General features: G+C 42.5%; 1 protein-coding gene across 1 annotated transcript; it reads left to right on the top strand.

Moving 5' to 3' along the window:
- The first annotated feature begins 3,587 nt into the window (after nucleotides 1–3,587).
- On the top strand, nucleotides 3,588–18,543 carry agxt2 (alanine--glyoxylate aminotransferase 2). The gene is made up of 13 exons (XM_070449574.1): nucleotides 3,588–3,609; nucleotides 4,201–4,391; nucleotides 4,580–4,703; nucleotides 4,936–5,030; nucleotides 5,282–5,375; nucleotides 8,562–8,655; nucleotides 9,984–10,084; nucleotides 10,820–10,912; nucleotides 11,133–11,265; nucleotides 15,441–15,529; nucleotides 16,485–16,634; nucleotides 17,165–17,263; nucleotides 17,764–18,543. The coding sequence occupies exons 2-13, from the start codon at nucleotides 4,204–4,206 to the stop codon at nucleotides 17,866–17,868; spliced, it is 1,365 nt and encodes a 454-aa protein (XP_070305675.1). The 5' UTR covers nucleotides 3,588–3,609; nucleotides 4,201–4,203; the 3' UTR covers nucleotides 17,869–18,543.
- The last annotated feature ends 1,097 nt before the right edge of the window (nucleotides 18,544–19,640 follow it).

Here is a 19,640-nt window from a genome sequence, read left to right as displayed (position 1 = left end):
GAGTTTTTCCTAGCCACATTGTTTCTACACCTGCATTGCTTGCTGTTTGGGGTTTTAGGCTGAGTTTCTGTACAGCACTTTGTGACATCAGCTGATGTAAGAAGGGCTTTATAAATACATTTGATTGATTGATGCCACCAGGGGTCTCTTCATAGTACCCAAGTCCAGAAYGGACTCTGGAAATCGCACAGCCATGACTACATGTACAGTAACTCTATTCCACATCATGCAATGAGTAAAGTCTGATTTAAAACACAGATAAAACTACACCTTATGGAACGATGCGGACTGTGAAGAGACACACACACAAGCGCACACGCATGCATACGCACACACGCCAGCAGAGGCACTCTACACACACGTATGTATGGTGCTATTATACATGTTGTATTTTAGATAAGTAGTGGTGAAATAATGTTATATGTACCATTTTATTCTTTTTTTTGCCTTAACTTGTTTGGACCCCAGGAAGAGTAGCTGCAGCCTTGGCAGGAACTAATGGGGATCCATAATAAACCCCAGGAAGAGTAGCTGCTGCCTTGGCAGGAACTAATGGGGATCCATAATAAACCCCAGGAAGAGTAGCTGCAGCCTTGGCAGGAACTAATGGGGATCCATAATAAACCCCAGAAGAGTAGCTGCAGGCCTTGGCAGGAACTAATGGGATCGCATAATAAACCCCAGGAAGAGTAGCTGCAGCCTTGGCAGGAACTAATGGGGATCCATAATACCCACCAGGAAGAGTAGCTGCAGCTTGGCAGGAACTAATGGGATCGCATAATAAACCCCAGGAAGAGTAGCTGCAGCCTTGGCAGAACTAATGGGGACTATAATAAACCCAGAAAGAGTAGCTGCAGCCTTGGCAGGAACTTAATGGGGATCCATAATAACCCCAGAAGAGTAGCTGCAGCCTTGCAGGAACTAATGGGAGATCATAATAAACGCCAGGAAGAGTAGCTGCAGCCTTGGCAGGAACTAATGGGGATCCATAATAAACCCAGGAAGAGTAGCTGCAGCCTTGGCAGGAACTAATGGGGATCCATAATAAACCACAGGAAGAGTAGCTGCAGCCTGGCAGGAACTAATGGGGATCCAATAATAAACCCAGGAAGAGTAAGCTGGCAGCCTTGGCAGGAACTAATGGAGCCATAATAAACCACAGGAAGAGTAGCTGCAGCCTGGACAGGAACTAATGGGGATCCATAATAAAACCCGAGAAGAGTAGCTGCAGCCTTGGCAGGAACTAATGGGACCATAATAACCACAGGAAGAGTACTGCAGCCTGGCAGAACTAATGGGATCCATAATAAACCCAGGAAGAGTAGCTGCAGCCTTGGCAGAACTAATGGGGATCCCATAAAAACCCCAGGAAGAGTAGCTGCAGCTTGCAGGAACTAATGGGGATCCATAATAAAACCGGAAGAGTAGCTGCAGCCTTGGACAGGAACTAATGGGTGCCATAATATACCCCAGGAAGAGTAGCTGCAGCCTTGGCAGGAACTAATGGGGAGCCATAATAAACCCAGGAAGAGTAGCTGCAGCCTTGGCAGGAACTAATGGGGATCCATAATAAACCCCAGGAAGAGTAGCTGCAGCCTTGACAGGAACTAATGGGGATCCATAATAAACCCAGGAAGAGTAGCTGCAGCCTTGACAGGAACTAATGGGGATCCATAATAACCCCAGAAGAGTAGCTGCAGCCTTGACAGGAACTAATGGGGATCCATAATAACCCCAGGAAGAGTAGCTGCAGCCTTGGCAGGAACTAATGGGGATCCATAATAAACCCAGAAGAGTAGCTGCAGCCTTGGCAGGGAACTAATGGGGATCCATAATAAACCCCAGGAAGAGTAGCTGCAGCCTTGGCAGGAACTAATGGGGATCCATAATAACCCCAGGAAGAGTAGCTGCAGCCTTGGCAGGAAACTAATGGGGATTCCATAATAAATACAAACAACAAAACAACAACAAAGGTCTCTGCTCTCTCATCCATAGTTGTAAATCGTTGTATCCTGAGTTGACCTATACATTACATTATATAGTGCACGTATACATATCAAAGTGTCACCCCCCCCCCCCCTTCTAAATTAAGGATAATTGATTGTACCATTTTAAATAGGACAACTAGACTGCTTTAACTTGGATACACTAGCCACACCTTGCCTTTTTGACCTAGGGCCCAGTGGTTTCAGAAAGCCTGTCTCAGCTAAACTTAATTAAAGTGTAGGAGAAGCCTAAGTACATGTAAGAAGGCAAGTACATTTTAACTGTACCTGTCACAGTACAGTACCTTGACCAAGGGCCAAAGGGTCATGGACTAATTATGCCTCGGCTTACAGTCTCTAAATACTAAGGCTAAGCCTGAAATGGCAACCTGTTCACATATATAGTGCACTACTTTTGACCTGAGCCCTATGGGCCCTGTTTAAATGTAGTGCACTATATAGGGAATAGGGTGCCATTTCGGACGCAATATAAGTATTTTCCCTGTGGTTACCTGGCTGGTTTCAGTAACAGGTCTGGAGGTAACTACCTGGCTGGTTTACAGTAACATGTCTGGAGGTAACTACCTGGCTGGTTTACAGTAACAGGTCTGGAGGTAACTACCTGCTGGTTACAGTAACAGGTCTGGAGTAACTACCTGGCTGGTTACAGTAAACAGGTCTGGAGGTAACTACCTGGCTGGTTTACAGTAACAGGTCTGGAGGTAACTACCTGGCTGGTTTACAGTAACAGGTCTGGAGTAACTACCTGGCTGGTTTACAGTAACAGGTCTGGAGGTAACTACCGGCTGGTTTACAGTACAGTAACAGGTCTGGAGGTAACTACCTGGCTGGTTTACAGTACAGTAACAGGTCTGGAGGGAACTACCTGGCTGGTTTATAGTAACAGATCTGGAGGGAACTCGGTATACCACAGGGCTTTGGTGTTAATAATAGTAACATGCTCATGAAATCTCTCTGGCACGTCTCACTGCATTGCAGCAGGCAACTGTCAACACATCTATTTCTGACCAAGGCTACGTCTGAAATTGCACCCTATTACTTTGTGGAGAAAAACTTTCGACCGGAGTTCACAGGGCTCTGGTTGAAACTAGTGCACTGTAATAGGAATAGGTGGAATTTTGGATGCAGACATAGAGCTGGATTCAATCCGTATCGCTGAAATTCAGTGCTATAAGCGTGATTGAAATTTAAAGGTAATTTCGATTGAGCCGACATATGCAACGTTTACCATGAATGCCCTCTCCAGTAACGTGGAATATTGCCTTTAAATTTATATTGCGCTGCAGCGCAGCTCTTCAGCGCTACAGATGGAAGGGCCCTTAATCTTCTTTCCAATCCTCTCCTCTTCAGTCCATTATTTCAAAAGTCTGCAGTGAAACACCCACCCCTGACCTCCCTGAGATGCCCCATGTAGCTTTAATCCAGAAGAATAATACATAGCAAGGTACAGTAAAGAATGTAGCTTTATCCAGAAGAATACAAGGTAACAGTAAGAATGTAGCTTTAATCCAGAGAATACAAGGTTTCAGTAAGAATGTATGCTTTAATCCAGAGGAATACAAGTTTCCAGTAAGAATGTAGCTTTAATCCAGAAGAATACAAGGTACAGTAAGAATGTAGCTTTAATCCAGAGGAATACAAGTTTTGGAGAAAAAAAGTGTAACCTTTATTTAACTAGGCAAGTCAGTTAATCACGGCCGGTTGTGATACAGACTGGAATCGAACCAGGGTGTCTCTAGTGACGCCTCAAGCACTGAGATGCAGTGCCTTGGACCGCTGCGCCACTCGGGAGCCCAAGTTACAGCAAGAATGTAGCTTTAATCCAGAGGAATACAAGTTACAGTCAGAATATAGCTTTAATCCAGAGGAATACAAGTTACAGTAAGAAGGCAGGGTTTACATTAACAAAGTTGGAGTGTCAAACTTAGAACAGTGCCGGGTTTGAGTCAATTCCATTTTAATACAGTCAATTCAGGAAGTAAAATAAATTCTAAATTCCTGAGCAGAAAATTATAATTATAATGCGGAAATTTTGAATTTCACTTTACTTCCTGAATTGACTAAATTGACCCCAAACCCTGTTGCTAAATTTCAGTAACAGTGTATTCATCTTAGTATAGTGTGTATAAATTCTTGCCTTTTATAATATAATCTACCCAGGACATTCATATTGAACATGGGATCTTTATTCTAGGGCATGTCCAAAGAGCGTATGATGGAGATTCGGAGACAGAACTGCAACCCAATGACCATGAAAGTGACCTACTACAAGAAGCCAGTGTACATCCACCAGGGACACATGCAGTGGCTGTGGGACGTGGACGGGAGGCGCTACCTAGACCTGTTTGCTGGCGTTGCCACTGTCAGCGTGGGGCACTGCCACCCGTAAAAACCTTTCATATACCCATCACGATCCGCCTAGCCTGAGCACCCGTCTACAGTTTTTGGCTTGACAATGAACAATGAMGTTGGAAAGAGCACAAAAACATCCGGGACCAGGCTACTGTTTTTAAATGAAGCTCCAAGGATCCTCTGAACATTTCTAAGTTGTTACTGATGTTGTGTCTCTGTAGAAAGGTGACGGCGGCGGCAGAGAAGCAGCTGCGAAAGCTGTGGCACACGACTAACATCTACGTGTATTCCCCTCTGCATGAGTACACTGAGAAGCTAGCTGCCACCCTGCCAGACCCGCTGAAGGTACAGTACCATACCTTTGTTTGTTTAGTTTATTTCTACGTATGATTACTGTGACGTTTCACCACCACACACACAGAACTTTATCTGCAATATTGGTCCGGTTCCGCAGTTCCACATGTTCCGGATGACCAAATGACCAAACCCATGGGTATCCATTGTATGGATTTCTATTGAGACAAAGCGCCATAATTGCAAACATGAATATCCTGTCTGTACCTGTGTTTCCTGCTAGGTTATCTACCTGACAAACAGTGGCTCTGAGGCCAACGACCTGGCTATGCTCATGGCTAGGCTACACACAGGGAACTTTGACGTCATCACACTGAGGTAACCCTGGCTACGGTTTGGTTTTTATTGGTTTACTGAATGAATGTTCAACTGTGATAATAAGTGGTTGTTTTGTCTCTTTTCTATGCAGTGTGTTAACAGACTGATGGATAACAGTGTGTGGTGGTAGTACCTTTTACTCYCGTGTTACCTCACAGGAGAAGTTTGGCCTGCTTCCTCACTCAAAACAGGGAGAACAGTCTGATCATAAACTAAACTGTGAATTAACTCTGGTCGCCTGTCTGTTGCAGGGGGTCCTACCATGGTGGCAGTCCACATACTATGGGTCTCACCTCCAATGCAGCCTATAAGTATCCTGTTGCATCTGGGTTAGGCTGCCACAATGTAAGTATGAGATGGCGATCACTACTGTCTGTCACCAGGGCCAGCCCGCTTATTAGGCAACCGCCTATGAGGGCAGCTTTTTCTGCCTTAAAACCTCACATAATTATGCTCCAAAACAATGACAGTTTCTCTCAACCGGTGGCATGTGGGCTTTTTAGGTGAGCGCTGACGCCGCCCTGTGATAAGCAGTGCCCACTTTGTCAAAGGCAAGGATGCAAAATATGTATCTTGTCCATTCCCAGCATGCCTCTCMAGGGTGCTGTTGGAGARATGCATCTCTGCAGTGTTCCACCAACGTTCTGTCCAAAAAAACTATCTGGCATAAATCATGTAGCAGATACAGGATAYGTTAGAGAGAGTATGTGGCCTTTTCTGTAGCCTACAGGCTGGAGATAAAATGAGAYGGACACTTTTTACATCATGCAGGTTTCTCCAATGAAATAGCCTAACCTAAATGCTGCCCAATCAAAAAAAATGATCTGACATGTTAAACCAACAATATACCCTAAAAACAAGACCGGTCAAAGTAAAATGGACAATATGGAATGGGCAATCAGGCTACACAAAACTGCTGTCCGAAAGTTTCATCCCATGGGCTAAATTGTCATGATCAGTGGTTTCAAGTTTGTATCTGTCAATTTTTTACGAGCTGATCAAGGCGAAAAAGAAAATACTTATTCTGCATTTCCCGCTGCGCAAAAACACATTGCAAATAGGTGCAGGAAAGTTCCTCATAAAGTTGGGTAGCTAATATTCAGAGCTTAAATAGACAAATTGATTAGTCACAGGAATCAGGACTAATAAAGCCAGCCTGTTGTACAAATGGTGGGYCTACCACATGGATGGGCCTACCACATGGATGGGCCTACCACATGGATGGGCCTACCACATGGATGGGCATTCAGAATATTCTGTTGTGGGCCAACAATGGTATGCTACACCCCAGTAAGTATGTGGTGTTGGACTTTTATATTCCACGTCCCTGGACGTTGGTTTTTGGTCCGGACCAAATCTGAAACAATCATATACGTTTATGTTTGGTTCAGATTTTGTCCGGTCTGGACCAGCTTTGATTTGGCCCAAACATAGACATCTATATATGTCATCTTTTCAACTTACATTCAGAACCAAAAGTAAACATGATTTCAACACATGGAAAATATGTATTTTCACCTTTCATTCAGAACCTAACTTCAACACAGTGGTGTGTATTCATGGATGCCAAGAGAAGCAAAACATTTTTAAAACATAAAATAGATAAATTATCTTTCTTCTCTCTGTGTTTCATAATTTCCCTTCAATTCGCAAGAGGCTGAATGTATCTCACCGGAGAAAGCATTCGAGCGAGTGAAACAACACCCCTCTTTCTCTGTACATGTATGCCATCTATCTCCTTCTGTCTGGTCCAAAAGAATATGATGTTGCCGCACGTAGCATTAAAATGCAAAGGAAGCCAGCTAGCATTTGGCCTCCCTTGATAAAAAAAGGTACAAATAATAGCCAATCAGCGTTGAGCTAAACTGAGTGAGCTCAACTGTGAATGTTCCTGGCGCAACAAAAAAAAAGTGTCAAGGGAGTCCAGTGTGGATTTGGTGTCATTCCTATCAAATCGTATCGAGAGCATACGTCATTGACAGAAACAACTTGAATTGTGTTGTCCTCCAGTGGCTAGCTGGTTAGCTAGCTAGCTAGAATTGGACCTTTCCTAAATTAGCCATGGATGGAGATAGGGATTTGTTTTTTTTGTTTTTATTTAATTCTATGTACTGGCCAATGATTATAACGGCAATTCTGAACCAGCTATGAATTCATACATTTTGCCCCTGACCTAAGAGGATGGAAGTTCAATATGTAGCTAGATGTAGAAGGCTAATGTTAACTAGCTAACGTTGCCCATGAAAGGAAGTTAGGCTAGTGAGCAAGCATTTTAGTCTGGTAGCTTTAGACAAATAAAAGCGTGTACTGTATGACCGTTTTGAGTGATGGATTGTTTCCTCAAAATGAAAGAGAGGAGGATGGCATTGGAATTTCTCTACAAGTAGGGTGAGTCAACATGTTTTTCTACTTGCAAGAACACCACTCTTAAATCAGAAACAGACAACCACATCATATTTAGCTTATGTTGATTGGACAAAAGGGTTATTGGTATATTTTAGTTGTCACTATTAGACTAAGTATAGGTGATTTGATGATGTTGACATGTGGAAGTTTAAATGGTACTGGAATAGTGGAGGCAGCTGTTTTCTTTGCGACTTGCAGTAACTCTCTGTGGTTCTAAATCAATAGTTGTTCAGTGGTTTGAAAATGTCGGAAATATTAACTTGCTTGACCATGCTTTAGGTCAGTGGTTCCCAACCAGGGGTACTAGGACCCCTGAGGGTACTTGGTCTATCCATAGGGGGTACTTGGTCTATCCACAGGGGGTACTTGAGAAGACTCATGAAACCATAGGCTTACTGGTAAAATGCACATGAGGGGGTACTTCAGGGGTACTCCGGACAGAGCAAAATTCAGTTGGTGGTACAGTAACCGAAAAAGGTTGTGAACCGCTGCTGTAGGTTATGTAGCTGTTTGTTACATGCAATATGCTTTGTGGACTTCACAGCACAGATGTTGCTCTCCGGTTTTGTGATGAAACAAATGTGTGGTTGAATTTATTCTGCCACTGTGTCTTCTTATTGTCTCGGCCTCAGACCTATATATCACAGTGTCAAGGCATATGAAGTAACAGGTTATAGAGCTAACACAATTATCACAACACATAGGTTGTAATATGTCTTTTTTGGGGGGGGGGGTGCTTCCCCTGTGATTTTACACACGCTACTGCTTCAATGTCTGGAAAGATACATATATATTAGACGTCTTTTCAACATAACTTTGCTTACTGGGACTATTCTAGTAGGGGTGGCAATTGTGTGGTCTTGCCTAGGGCAGCAGAACAGCCAGGAYCAGCCCTGTCTGTTACTATCTATTAATGAAGTTTTAGGTCCCAGGACCTGAGTTTGATGAATGACAGAATAGTCCTTTTCCACCCATGACACTTTATATCTTACATTCTTACATTCTAAACTACAATGGCCGATCTATTACAGCAACCTGGGTTTTAAAACATATGAGATTTATTTGAAGCTATGCCGCAGTGAGTATGAGACAGGTTTAACCTCAATTTGACTCTTCTCCTCCCAGACCATGTGTCCTGATGTATTTGCTGGCCCATGGGGAGGAAGCAACTGTAGAGACTCCCCAATCCAGACCATTCGGGACTGTAGCTGTCCTCAAGGTACAGTAAAACACACACACACACATATATACACACACACACACCCGGGTGTAGTCATCTATGAACCACCAGGGAGGTCTTATGAGTCTCCAAATTACACACACGTGCGCAAACAGACACAACCTCCCCCAACCCCCCCACCCAAACACAGACACAACCCCACCCACCCACCCAAACACTGAAACTCAGCATTAGGCTTAGACTGTATCCTGCCTTCTGGTTGGTTCAACCTTCAACCCACTGCAGCTTAGTTAGAGACGGATATATTCTTGAACACACTGAGCACAGGGTGAGATGAGATTTATATCATTAGGAGTGTTTACATAGGTCATACTGATCTAGGATGATAATTTGGGCCAGTTTGCTACAGCAGGAAAACAATCCTGTAGCAACAGGAAATATGAATTACTATTTGGATTAAACATTTTTTATTGAGGTTGATATATTTTTTTGTGAGGGCAAATCAAGTGTGACATTACATTTTTTTGTGAGGGCAAATCAAGTGTGACTTTATAAACTTTTTAGAAGCCTTTTTAAACCTTAAGTACACAAGTTAGCATTTTGTGCTGTGCAGGAACATTTCTCAGCAACAAAACAGTGATCAAATTAGGCTAACATTCGACATCTGTAGCCAGGGCTTTATTATATCATGTGACCAGGCCTATTATTACACTGCCTATTTTGTGCATTATAATAGATAATGCTACGGTGATATTTTATCGATAGAAAGTCTTAATGTATTTTGCAACATCAACTGTTAATGCTGTTTTGTGCTAAATCCTGTTTTGTCTGTGCTAAAGTATGTCGCAGACTATAGACAGAGGGGGAATTTTAGTCATATTCAATCAAAACCTGTATCTGGTTGTAAAACTCCAGCAGTATGTTATTCTGCTCAGTTGAATAAGGGTGAGGGTTATGCAGCAAATCTGAAAATCAATCTAAAGCCAATAATACTTCTTTACAGTACAGTTCAAAAGTCCTATTTTTATCAAACATTAACCRTTTCCTAGAAAATTCTTCAACCTGTTCACTTTATAACTCCCTGTCTGTCAGCTAGTAACGCTACTGCACCTGGAAATCTGTCAAACAAGTTGCAGGATCCAGTGTTTACACTACCTTGAAAGAGGAAGTTTAAGTAAGGGTAAAAATGTGTAACAGCATTAATCCTGTTTGGTTGTTGGTGTTGAAACACATTGTTACCCTTGATTGCTGACATGCAAAACATTTTTGGGACTATATCGACAATGGATTAATGAAACAAATACCAAAAAAAAAGAGAATTTTGTTTTGGAATTTTCCTTTAATTTACTTTCGTTCTTCAATTGCAGGATCATGTACGGCGAATGACAAATACATTGGGCAGCTGAACGAGGTCTTTGCCACCAGTGTTCCCAGTCGTATCGCTGCTTTCTTCGCTGAACCTATTATGGTACAGGTGTTATGGTTCAGTTATCATTCCAACATCTCCATCGCTACAAAAAGTAGGGAAAAGGCTAATTATATGGCTCTAAACAAGAAGCGGTGACTAAAAACACATACAGTAAGAACAATGTAGCAGATTGCTATGGGGAACAAATCACAAGCTGAAGAAGCCAACTCTTAATTGGCTATCATTCCAGCTCAGCTAACAAAGGCTAATTATCTTCATAGGAGAGACGGGCTGAAATATATTTACATCTACATAAGCTATACACTACTGGTTCTAGTGGTCATGCTTTAGCATTGTTGCTCCCGAGTGGTGCAGCAGTCTAAGGCACTGCATCTCAGTGCTAGAGGCGTCACTACAGACCATGGTTCAATTCCAGGCTGTTTCACAACCGGCCATGGTTGGGAGTCCCAYAGGGCGGCGCACAATTGGCCCAGCATCATCCAGGTTAGGGTTTGGCCGTGGTAGGCAGTCATTGTAAATAGTTAAAAGACTTGCTTAGTTAAATAAATGGTTATTTCTAGCTCCATATAATCTGACAAGTACAGCCAATTAAATGTACATTTCATTATTTATCTTCTAGGTCCAATATAAACGTGACTCGTTGTGGAGATGTTGCATTACAGATTTGTCATGTATTTGAGTGTTTACTGCTGAAAATAAAAAAAAATTACAGGATAGTTGTGGTTTCATATATTGTTTAATTGTTATCTTATATTGCTTTGTGTATTTCTACAGGGAGTTGGAGGAGCTGTCCAATACCCCAAGAACTTCCTGAAGGATACCTACAAACTTGTGAGGGAGAGAGGTGGGGTCTGCATTGCAGATGAGGTTAGATACTTTTTATATATTCTATCCTTGTATGTATATTTTCAATATTCCTATTTGTTTATATATCATTAATTACATATAACAAACAACAACTATATAGATGCTTCAGAAATCATTARTAAGCAAGTCATCACGCTACATGGATGTCAAAAGGGTTACGTCCACATAGATCTGTATGTCAACCATGTTTCCTGTTKGTACCTGGTCTTCTCTGCATCAGGTCCAGACAGGGTTTGGCCGCACAGGAAGTCACTTCTGGGGGTTCCAAGGTCATGATGTCATACCAGACATGGTCACCATGGCAAAGGGCATCGCTAATGGCTTTCCTATGGGAGCGGTTGTCACGACACCTGGTAAGACAGGAACCATTTTATTTATTTACCACCTCAGTGGAGGGGAAGAAGGTATAGCACTTCACACCGTCACACAGATGTCCGTAGCTACTGTTTAATAAAACAATGACTGCCTGACACATGCAGGATAGAAACGTCTTCGGTCTTCCTCAACACACACACAGGGTCAGCAGCAGTAGAGAGCGATTGTGGGGGTTTAGGAACGGAAACCCCAGGGTGATGTTGATACTTACATAACGTATTTGCTCACTGCCATCATCCTTCAGTCAATTCAGGATGTAAATAGAAATTCTAATTTGATTTCTCCTAATTGAAAAGTCATCACATCATGCTATACAGTGGAAACTAACTCTGGAACCTTACAGGTTCTATAACTGAGAACCCTAATGCAGGTTCTGTAAGGACAGTGATGCAGGTTCTGTAAGGACAATGATGCAGGTTCTGTAAGGACAGTGATACAGGTTCTGTAAGGACAGTGATGCAGGTTCTGTAAGGACAATGATGCAGGTTCTGTAAGGACAGTGATACAGGTTCTGTAAGGACAGTGATACAGGTTCTGTAAGGACAGTGATGCAGGTTCTGTAAGGACAATGATACAGGTTCTGTAAGGACAGTGATACAGATTCTGTAAGGACAGTGATACAGGTTCTGTAAGGCCAGTGATACAGGTTCTGTAACTGAGAAATGTGATACTGGTTCTAAAAGTGAGAGCCGTGATATTCAGTACCAGTCAAAAGTTTGGACACTTATTCATGCAAGGTTTTTTCTTTATTTTTTACTATTTTCTACATTGTAGAATAATAGTGAAGACATCAAAACTGTGAAATCTCACACATGGAATCATGTAGTAACCAAAAAAGTGTTAAACATATCAAAATATATTTGAGATTTGAGATTCTTCAAAGTAGCCACCCTTTGCCTTGATGACAGCTTTGCACACTCTTGGCATTCTCTCAACCAGCTTCATGAAGTATTCACCTGGAATGCATTTCAATTAACAGGTGTGCCTTGTTAATTTGTGGAATTTCTTTCCTTCTTATTGCGTTTGAGCCAATCAGTTGTGTTGTGTTGTGTCAAGGTAGGGGTGGTATACAGAAGATGGCCCTATTTGGTATGAGACCAAGTCCATATTATGGCAAGAACAGCTCAAATAAGCAAAGAGAAATGACAGTTCATCAAGATATGAAGGTCAGTCAATGCGGAACATTTCAAATACTTTGAAAGTTTCTACAAGTGCAGTCGCAAAAACCATCAAGCGCTATGATGAAGCTGGGTCTCATGAGGACCGCCACAGGAAAGGAAGACCCAGAGTAACCTCTGCTGCAGAGGATAAGTTCATTAGAGCTACCAGACTCAGAAATCGGCAATTAACTGCACCTCAGATTGCAGGACAAATAAATGCTTCACACAGTTTAAGTAACAGACACATCTCACAACAACTGTTCAGAGGAGACTGTGTGAATCAGGTCTTCATGGTCAAATTGCTGCAAAGAAACCACTACTAAAGGACACCAATAAGAAGAAGAGACTTGCTTGTGCCAAGAAACACGAGTAATGGACAATAGAACGGTGGAAATCTGTCCTTTGGTCTGATGAGTCCAAACTTGAGATTTTTGGTTCTAACCGCTGTCTTTGTGAGATGCAGAGTAGGTGAACGGATGATCTCCGCATGTGTGGTTCCCACTGTGAAGCATGGAGGAGGTGTGATGTTGCTTTGCTGGTGACACTGTCAGTGATTTTATTTAGAATTCAAGGCACACTTAACCAGCATGGCTACCACAGCATTCTGCAGCTATACACCATCCCATCTGGTTTGCACTTAGTGGGACTATCATTTGTTTTTCAACAGGACAGTGATCCAACACAYCTCCAGGCTGTGTAAGGGCTATTTGACCAAGGAGAGTGATGGCGTGCTGCATCAGATGACCTGGCCTCCACAATCACCCGACCTCAACCCAATTGAGATGGTTTGGGATGAGTTGRACCGCAGAGTGAAGGAAAAGCAGCCAACRAGTGCTCAGCATATGTAGGAACTCCTTCAAGACTGTTGGGRAAGCATTCCAGGTGAAGCTGGTTGAGAGAAKGCCAAGAGTGTGCAAAGCTGTCAAGGCAAAKGGTGRCTACTTTGAAGAATCTCAAATATTGAGATTGATGTCAGACAACACACCACTGTCTCTGACTGTGTGTCTGTGCCAGTGCATGTGTTGAGATGTGAGGCAACATAACCAGCTAACCCTTCGAGGATCAGTCTCAGCTTTCAACAGGTCTCAGAGTGTAGTAATAATCACTATTGTAATGTGGTATTGATTTCCCTTGTTCTGGATTCCTCCACTTTTCAGGCCGTGGCCTGTGGTCTGTATCAAGGGTTGGAACCCGTTCAAGGAACAGAACCCAAACYGAAAGTGATCTATACTGTTCCGGAACAGAACCGTTATTTTAAAAACATGGGAACTGGTTAATAACTGAATTTTTTTCCAGTCCCACAAAAATCGCAACAAAGCGCCTATGCAAGCCCTCTCATATAAAGTTATTCCATCGTCTGCCAGCTGGAAATCTTTGACAGTAGGGGTGTGTGTGTGTAGGTTACTTGCCCCTCCCCTCTGAAGCATAGGTTACCTACTGATGACGTTAMAAGCGCAATTYAGAAATTAGAGAGCGATGTTTAATTAGAGAAGARTGKATTTACTTTTTCAATGCTAGTTAAGTACTGAGTGTACAAAACATTAAGGACACCTGCTCTTTCCATGACATAGAATGACCAGGTGAAAGCTATGATCCCTTATTGATGTCACTTGTTAAATCCACTTAAAAACAGTGTAGATGAAGGGGAGGAGTCAGGTTAAAGAAGGATTTTTAAGCCTTGAGACATGGATTGTGTGTGTGTGTGTGTCATTCAGAGGGTAAATGGGCAAGACAAAATATTTACGTGCCTTTGAACGGGGTATAGTAGTAGGTACCAGGCGCATGGGTTTGTGTCAAGAACTGCAACGCTGCTGGGTTTTTCATGCTCAACAGTTTCCCGTGTGTATCGAGAATGGTCCACCACCCAAAGGACATCCAGCCAACTTGACACAACTGTGGAAAACAGCATCCCTGTGGAACACTTTTGACACCTTGTAGAATCCATGCCCCAATGAATTGAGGCTGTTCTGGGGGCGAAAGGGCTTGCAACTCAATATTAGGAAGGTTTCCTTAATGTTTTATGCACTCAGTGTATATTTTCACATTGGACTTAACTACAAAAAGGTGAGGTGTTTTGAATTTTAGTGTTGCTCTGCACAGCTTGTTAGCTGGCTAACGTTTGCTCTGGTCCAACGTTAAACCAACTCGKAAGTTGACATTCAAAGTTCCTCCATAGAAGCCACTCCTCCTAGGTATAATTCTGTGGTACTAATTCAGATAATGTATGTCATAACAAGATGCCTAGCGCTTAAAGGCAAGCTTGCTCACCCTCAAAATGTCAGTTGCATCTCTAGCCCTATCATGTGACTGGTAGCATAATGTGTGTCTGTGTTTGTCTTTCAGTATGACTAAACTGTGCTGTTACGGMAAAATACAATTTGCTCTTCATGACTTTCCTTTACAGATTAAATCACTTCCCCACTSCACAATATAAACATGTACTTGTCTAACCAGTCGAGAACTTTGTTGCTGGTTAGAACAGTGGAACAGAACTAAAAAAAAGAATGGTTCTGTTCAGAACGAAACGATTTGGAAAATAATTTGGGTTTCATCCCCTGGTCTGTTTACACGATAAGCTCTGTTCAGTTCGCACGTGTTCATCAGACTAGGGTGTAATCAGTTCAACATCCCCCTGATGACCCTTGAGTTGGGCCACACACACACACAAACACACACCAGAGGAGGCTGGTGGGAGGAGCTATAGGGGGACAGGCTATTGGTAATGGCTGGAAAGAATAGGTATCAAATACATAGGTATCAAATACATAGGTATCAAATACATAGGTATCAAACACATCAAACATATGGAAACCACGTTTGACTCCATTCCATTAATTCCATTTCAGCCATTACAATGAGCCCATCCACCTCTGACTGACACACACTATCTCTATCTCCCCTATGAATCCTTCTATGGAAGGAGTTTTTTCCCTAGAATGATGAGGTGTGAAGTGAGCTGTCACACTCAGCTCTGGTTGTGACTTGTTTTCCAGAGATTGCCGCTTCATTTGCCCAAGGAGTTCACTTCAACACGTTCGGTGGTAATCCTGTGGCTTGTGCCATCGCCTCATCTGTTCTGGATGTAAGCAGAAAACCACCCAACTAAACCAGTGTTTCTCAACATCCAGTCCTCCAGTAGCCCCAACAGCACACATTTAGATTGTAGGCCCGGACAAAAACACAACCAATTCAACTCGAGGGCTTGATGATTAGTTGAATCAGGGGTGCTATTCCAGGGCTAGAATAACAATGTGTGCTGTTGGTGGTACTGGAGGACCAGGGTTGGTGGTACTGGAGGACCAGGGTTGGTGGTACTGGAGGACCAGGGTTGGTGGTACTGGAGGACCAGGGTTGGTGGTACTGGAGGACTGGATGTTGAGAAACACTGAACTAAACTACCATCTATGATCTGAGCTACTGTTTATAAATCATTTTCTTCTGCGTTTCAATTTACTTTATGCCACATGCTTATTATTAGAATTTGCTTTCTATATTTTAAGAGTATATTAGAGTACCATAAAAGTAGATTTCAGCTTTAGAATTTGCATGTCACAGAAGTATACATAATTTTATCGCATTGCTAATGCACCATAGAAATATGACTATAATTGCACTTCCATGTTGCAAGCCACCATTAATCTTGCACCATTACTCCATCTGTTAATGTTGCTAAATGTTCCACCATTATTCTTGCACCATTACTCCATGTGTTTACATTTTTTTTACATTTTAAGTCATTTAGCTGACGCTCTTATCCAGAGCGACTTACAAATTGGAAAGTTCATACATTTTCATCCTGGTCCCCCCGTGGGGAATGAACCCACAACCCTGGCGTTGCAAGCGCCATGCTCTACCAACTGAGCCACACGGGACCACGTGTGTTAATGTTGCTAAATGTTCCACCATTATTCTTGCACCATTACTCCATGTGTTAATGTTGCTAAATGTTCCACCATTATTCTTGCACCATTAACTCCATGTGTTAATGTTCCACCATAGAAATAGAGTTGCTTACTATAATTGTATTTCACCACCAGACCATGGAGGAGGACGGCACTCAGCAGATCAGCCACGACGTGGGGACTTATCTGCTGACAGAGCTGGCCAAGATGAGGGACAAGTATGAGATCATCGGGGATGTCCGAGGGAAGGGACTGCAGATTGGAGTGGAGATGGTGAAAGATAAGGTGAGAGGTCCTAGTCCACACTATGGTGAAAGATAGGGTGCATTGTACAGTAAGAGCAATGCAAATGAACATTTTAATTAATGAGTTAATGGCTAATTGGGGAGACCTAATCGTTTTTTTGTCTACATAATATTATGCGCTTTATTCTCAGATGGATTAATAATTTGTCTTAGATTAGTGAAATGATTAGCATAATTGGTTAAATGATTATTCTCTTGTTTTATACTATATCTATACAATGTCTATACAACATCCTGTTTAACCAAGAACTATCACTCACATAGCATGCGACTTGTTTCAGCATGCGACTTGTTTCAGCATGCGACTTGTTTCAGCATGCGACTTGAACGAGTTTCTGTGCCCTCTCACATGGTCATGATTCAGTTCAGAGAAGTTCAGTTCAAGTTACTTATTAATCACGAGTAGAGAGTTCTGCATAACGACAGAGCAGGCCTGAACATAACCACTGTCCTAACCCTCCAWYYCACCCAGTCTCCCTCTSTCTGCCTCCATCTCTCCCTCCCTCTCAGGCGAGCCGCAAACCTCTCCCACCAGCAGCCATGAGTGAGATCTTCGAAGACACCAAAGACATGGGTGTTCTGATTGGGAAGGGAGGAGTGTATGGACAGGTAAGGGAGTGTATGGACAGGTAAGGGAGTGTATGGACAGGTAAGGGAGTGTATGGACAGGTAAGGGAGTGTATGGACAGGTAATGGAGGAGTATATGGACAGGTACTCAAATTCCCTGTCTGTCCTGTCAGTCAGGATCCGCCTGCTAGTAAGCCTTAGCTATGTGGTCTGTCGTGAACCTACATGGCTCCAAAGCAATGTAACAAACCAAGTATCAGATCAGTCCATTCAGGTTAGTGTTAATGATAAGTCCTGGGAATGTAGAGCGGGAGGACAAAAGGGCGCCTTGCTGTTTTCGGCTTTTGTCATAGTATGCTATTTTCTGTTCATTTGCATATTAGGTTTGGGTAAAGAAGGCAAAGATCACTTTGACAGCTTGAGGATTTGAGGTGCCACTTGTTTTAGGAAATACTTCCTGACCCACAGACGTTAGTTATCTATGAACATACTGTTAATAGCTCTCTCACATTCACACCCGCTCTCTCTCTCTGACCCACAGACGTTCCGGATCAAGCCCCCTATGTGTATCACCAGGGACGATGCAGACTTCTTCTTGGCTGTGTTTAACCAGGCCCTTCACAACTACATGGAAAATCATCATTAGGCCTGGCTTTCACCTGGTCACTTCTTTCAGATAGATCAAAGGAAGAGTACAGATTTTAGGCAATTGAGAAAGAGACAAGCACTTCAATCACCATTCATCCATGTGAATAAGAAAGACGCTAGAGGACCCTCATCTCTCCCACACGACGCAGGACATCATCAACGCTCAAGAGCCCTACATACAAAATGCATGAAGATGGCGTTTGAGGTAGCCTGGATCCAGGTCTGTTTTGTCTTGCATGACCACGATTATAGGAGTTGGGTTTTACAGCACCAACAGATCTGGGACCAGGCTAGCGTTGGGGTGTCAGTTCACTTGATAGGAGTCTTAACCAGATTTAGATATGGCACCATGCTTTCTGTTGTTCAAATTGACTACATGTAGCTTTTGAGGCACATAAATTAGTTGATTGTAATCATATGTAGAAAACCTGAAGATTTACTGACATCTGTTTGTCTCTGTACTGGAACTCATTTTGTTGTAGGTTTAAAATGTGTATTTAAAAAAAGAAATGTTATTGATTAGTATTAACTGTGAATATATTCACTTTTAACCTCAGGAAAGGAAACTAGTCAAATAAATCCTGCCCACATACTGCCAGTGAGAGGACCACGGACAAACTTTGGTATCTGAAATAAAAATAAAAAGTCTGAAATAAAGCCGACCAGTATTTTACTTGTCAGTCTATTCCATTACCTTTTGAGTGCATATAAAGCCCAATAGATCTTGAGACTTTGGGTAGACAAGTACTTGCTTAGGTATAGATTAAATACGTTGAGTAGGGTGGTACAATTCATATGCGCTGGCTCTTTTCTCATCTTCTATTGCCCACTCACATTCCCCTTTATTTACATGTGAATTGTAATTATAAGTAGATTGAGAAACACTTCATAAATAGATTTGAAGTGAGCCATAAACAAGAAACATTTATTCATCAGACATGGCGGCAAATTCAATGAAAAGTGAGTTATATGCACAGCCTTAACTTAGGCTCTGGTCTAATTAAGAACAAGGCCCTCGCACAGTTAAACCTCCCAATTCACTGCTTTGACTATGTTTCTATCCAAAACAGATCTCCGTCAAATAAAAATGAAAACCTGACAAAGATCTGTTTGGGATGGAAACGTTGTCAATAAAGCTGTGAATTGGGAGCTTTAACAGCGAGGGCCTTGTTCTTTACAGGCAAATTCAATGAAACGTGTCAGTGTTTATGCAGAATCTTTTTTTTATAAGAAAGTGGAAGCTTTAACACGGGGTCAGATTGTTATTTGAATAAATATARCGTTGAGTGAGCAGCAGCATCGGAATAACGTCCAGTTGCTTAATGTCCCTGACCAGAACGGCTGCAAAACTTCCAAGGATCAGTCGACACAAAATGGACGTTGTTGACACAACGCTGAATTGTGCAGCATGTACTTCTGAGCAGGTACAGTGGCAGCACCTCTAACATGGTCATATTGGAAGGGTGGAATAGATATCAGTTGGACTTGGCTCACTTCCTGATCTGTAGGGGGCAACCCTGAGACAGACCTCCAGACACAGAGGGTGTGGAGGCTGGCCAGACAGAAACATCCTCTACAACTCCTTTATCCAGTCTAGCCCGGAGGTCTCAGATCTGTTTGTGCTGCAAAGCCAACTGCTATGGTCATTTGGCATGACAACGACCATAAGAGTTGGCTACGCAGGATCACCAGGCAACGTCCAGTCCTCCATGACTGGACCTATTGATTGTTTTCTAACATGCAAAAACCTAAAAACAGCAACCAGACAGT

This window comes from Salvelinus sp. IW2-2015, linkage group LG20, assembly GCF_002910315.2.
Source record: "Salvelinus sp. IW2-2015 linkage group LG20, ASM291031v2, whole genome shotgun sequence".
Taxonomy (NCBI): Eukaryota; Metazoa; Chordata; class Actinopteri; order Salmoniformes; family Salmonidae; genus Salvelinus; species Salvelinus sp. IW2-2015.
This window is presented reverse-complemented; position numbering and strand designations above follow the sequence as displayed.